The sequence below is a fragment of the Medicago sativa genome, chromosome 1, assembly GCF_051527215.1.
Source record: "Medicago sativa cultivar Bolivia chromosome 1, Bolivia_mono, whole genome shotgun sequence".
NCBI classification, from domain to species: Eukaryota; Viridiplantae; Streptophyta; class Magnoliopsida; order Fabales; family Fabaceae; genus Medicago; species Medicago sativa.
Window position 1 is genome coordinate 3,458,238 of NC_140749.1, and position 4,015 is coordinate 3,462,252.

General features: G+C 32.2%; 1 protein-coding gene across 1 annotated transcript; it reads right to left on the bottom strand.

The window, feature by feature from the left end:
• Positions 1 to 3,754, bottom strand: LOC146951795 (large ribosomal subunit protein uL13w-like). Its single transcript, XM_085755882.1, has 4 exons — positions 3,437 to 3,754; positions 687 to 803; positions 500 to 587; positions 1 to 407 (listed from the first exon to the last, which is right to left on the bottom strand). The coding sequence occupies exons 1-4, from the start codon at positions 3,706 to 3,708 to the stop codon at positions 264 to 266; spliced, it is 621 nt and encodes a 206-aa protein (XP_085612008.1). The 5' UTR covers positions 3,709 to 3,754; the 3' UTR covers positions 1 to 263.
• Positions 3,755 to 4,015: the final 261 nt, after the last annotated feature.

The window sequence follows — 4,015 nt, forward strand, 5'->3', positions numbered from 1 at the left end:
TAATCCAACAACTATAAGCTTCATAGTATGCTCTTAACATAAACGAATACACATATATGATGTTACACCAAAGGGGCAACACTATTGGAAAGTAAGTTGGAATGACATAAAAATTGTAACGAGAATAGAAAAAAGAACTTCCAAAATTGTCATTTTTAAGGTCCAACAAACATAGAATAACAAGCAAAACTGAAATGGAGATCAATTTGATATTAACTACAAAAAACCAAACTAAACCTTATAATAATGTTAACAAATAGTACTCAGTACTTAACGGGAGCAAGGACTTCAAGTTGGGGGGCAAGCTTCTCGTCTACAATCTTCTCAGCTTTAGCCCTCAATTTATTGAGCAGCTTCTTTTTCTCGTAAGCCAAACCTGCGCGTTCCTTCCTCTTATCCTCCAGCTCCTATAAACAAGAAACCAATTAAAAAATTCAAAACCACAAAATTGTTGATCAAATTCAAAGCAAAACACTCCAAACAAAACAAAAAAAATCACCTTGATGATGCCACCGTAGTTCCATCCAACCTCTGATGACAACTGTCCGAGCAAGCAGTATTTGTGTCCCTTTTGAAGTCTCAACACCCTAATTTCATTCACTCATTCAGTATTCAAACTCAATAAATCCTTTTAATTCAACAACAAAAAGTCAAAACTGTAAATTATACAATAAAATGGTTCTTACTTGAGAGCATCGGGAACAACCATCCTCTTGATCTTGTCATATGGAGGAGGAATACCCTCATAGACCTTCAATCGCGCGAGTGCAGCCTCTCCACGCTTAGTCTTGTGTGGTATCATTCTACATAATCACAAAACAGTTCTCAAAAAACTGTCTAAACCATCACGCAACACTTAACAACACTTTATAATATCAACTTCATACTTTGACCAAATATACAAAGACGTTCAACTTCAAAATAAATAATCCAAAATTAAATAACCACTTGAATAGCGCTAAAAAAAATTCTTATTATCATAAAACACTTATCAAAAACCCTCAAAAGACAGCATTCTACATATTCACAACTTCTCAAAAACCCTCCTATTATCTACACTTTTACGAACCTTGTTATGATCCTAAGATCTACATTTTTTCTATACCCAAACGATCTTTAGTGGGATCCCGATTTTGACAACCATGAGTCTAATCATTCTAAATAACCAAATAACACTTCTCAAAAACCCTCCATAACACAACACAACATTCAAGTTCAACAACAACACTTTCTAATGCCAACTTTATGATTCTATCAGATATACAAAAACATTCAACTTTAAAACAATGCATCCTGGATTCATTAATCACTTCAAAAACCCTCCAAAAAGAGGACATTCTACCTAGGCATGTTTAGATAAACTAGATTTACGATTTATAGCAAATGCACATATCATAATAAGTGAAAATGTATGAGTTATTTCTATAACAAGATTAAAATGTTTTTTAGTTAACAAACTTTTTCATTAGATAATCCTAGAGAGTTTATGAAAATAAGCTGAAACAGCTTATGAACCTGTCATAAGCCGTTTTCATAAGTTCTTTCAAACAGTCTCAACAGTACAAGCTCAAATAAGTCAATCCAAACAACATGCATAATCAAGCACATTCTCAAAAACAATACATAAAAAAGACATTCTACACAATCACAGGGCACTGTTCATGATACCTTGAAAAACACTCAACAGCAACATTTTCTAATAACAATCTCCCAATTCAATCATATAAGCAAACTTATTCAGTTTCAAAACAACTCATCCTAAATTATATCTAGTCCAAACATCACCAAGCCAATTACAAACACCAAATAACCTTATAAATCATATAAAAAAACACACAAGATCTAGACAACACAAGGTTTCCACAATATCAACACTTCCTAATAAATTTATAAAAATAAAAAAAAAAACAACTTATTCATAACAAATTAAATAACCCATTATCAAATAATCAAAAAAAATAAAAAAAAACCCAACAAAATTTAATTAAGAAAACGCGATTCTACAAAACCACAAAACACTTTTGGCAAACCCTCCCAAAAGAAAGCATTCTACATAATCACAAATCACTTCTCAAAAACCCTCTAAAAAATAACAACACTTTTCAATAACAATTTCACAATTCTATCAAATAAACAAAGGCATTCAACTTCAAAACAACTCATAAATTTAAATAATCACTTGTAAAACCCTCCCAATACATTCTACCTAATCAAACAACACTCGTCAACAACAACCACATTTCTAATAACACTTTTCACAACTCAGTCAAATCAAGAAAAACATTCAACTTCAAAAACAACTCATCGTGAATTAAATCCATTCAAACATCAATAAGCTAATTACAAACACCAAATTACCTTATGGGGGAATCAGTAATGATTCCAAATAAACAAAGAACACTTCTCAAAAACCCTCCTGAACATAACACAACATTCAAGTTCAACAACACTTTTTAATACCAACTTCATAATTCTATCAAATATACGAAGACATTCAACTAAAAAACCATGCACCCTTAATTAATCACTTCAAAACCCTCCAAAAAAGAACATTATACGTGGGACATGTTTAGATAAACATAATTTGCGACCTATAGCATCTGTGGGTATCATAAATACGCGCAAGTGTATATGTTATTTCTATAACAAAAGGTCAATTTAGACTAAAATGTTTCTGTATAATCAATATATACGTTATTTCTACAACAAAAGGTCAATTTATACTAAAATGTTTCTGTATAATCAATAAACTGTTTTCATTAGCTACTCTTGGAGATTTTATGAAAATAAGCTAAAACAGCTTATGAACCTGTCATAAGCCATTTTCATAAGTTCTTGTAAACAGTCTCACAAGTACTTGTGCACACAAGCTAAAATAAGTTAATAAGTCAATTGAAATGGTTCCATATTTATAATCACAAATCATTCTCAAAACCCTCCATAGAAAAAGACATTCTATGTTATCACAAAACACTTCTAAAAAAAACCCTCCAAAAACACTCAACAGCTACATTTTGCTAATAACATTCCCAATTCAATCTAATAATCAAACTTATTCAACTTCAAAACAACTCATCCTAAATTATATCACAAAGCCAATTACAAACACCAAATAACCTTATAAAACACATTAAACATCACAAGATCTATTTATTCAGCATATGGTCTTCAAATAAACACTTCCTACCAAATTCCTAAAAAACAAATACAAATACACCGTCAAACTAAACAAATACAAAAACCCAATGAAATCCCATAGACAAAATGCTAATAATATTTCGTATAAAAAAACAGAGCAAGTGGATTATTTTTTATTAAAAAAACATTTTTTGATAACAAATTTCATAACCCAATATCAAATTAAACAAAAATTCAAAAACCCATTATAATCCAATCAACAAAACACAATAAAATCACAAGTAAATTTGTGACTAACCCACGAACAGTGCGCCAAAAGATCTTAGAGGGAGCCCTAAAGTGAATAGGACCATGAGAAGGTTTAGTATTCATCCTCTTCCTTAGAAATCTCATATACTTCATCTTCTGTCTAACAAGACCACCTGAAGCACAAATTTCTTCACATCTGACAAGAACCACCTTCTGACCATTGAGAAGCTCCTTTGCGACAATGGAGGCAAGACGGCCGAGCATGTGGTGGCGGGCGTCGATCACGACTCTCTTAGCGCATATGCCTGATCCGGAAACCATTTTTGAGAATCTGTTTCCGGCGGCGAGGTTGTTCTTCTCCGGGGACAGCTAGGGTTTGATGATGAGGATATATGAGAATGAATGAGTGTGTAATTTTTGGGCTTTTCTACTTTGTTTGGTTTAAGCCCATGAACTTTTTTGGGCTTGCCCCAACATGAACTGTTTTAGGTTCGATAAGAAAAAACAACTGCAAAGACATATGACTCGAACTCAGGACTTTTATTATCGAATAAAATTTTATAAGGTGTGAGAATTATATCACGTCGTAAAATCTAACTCAGTTGACGGTGTCAAAATTTGTTAGTTT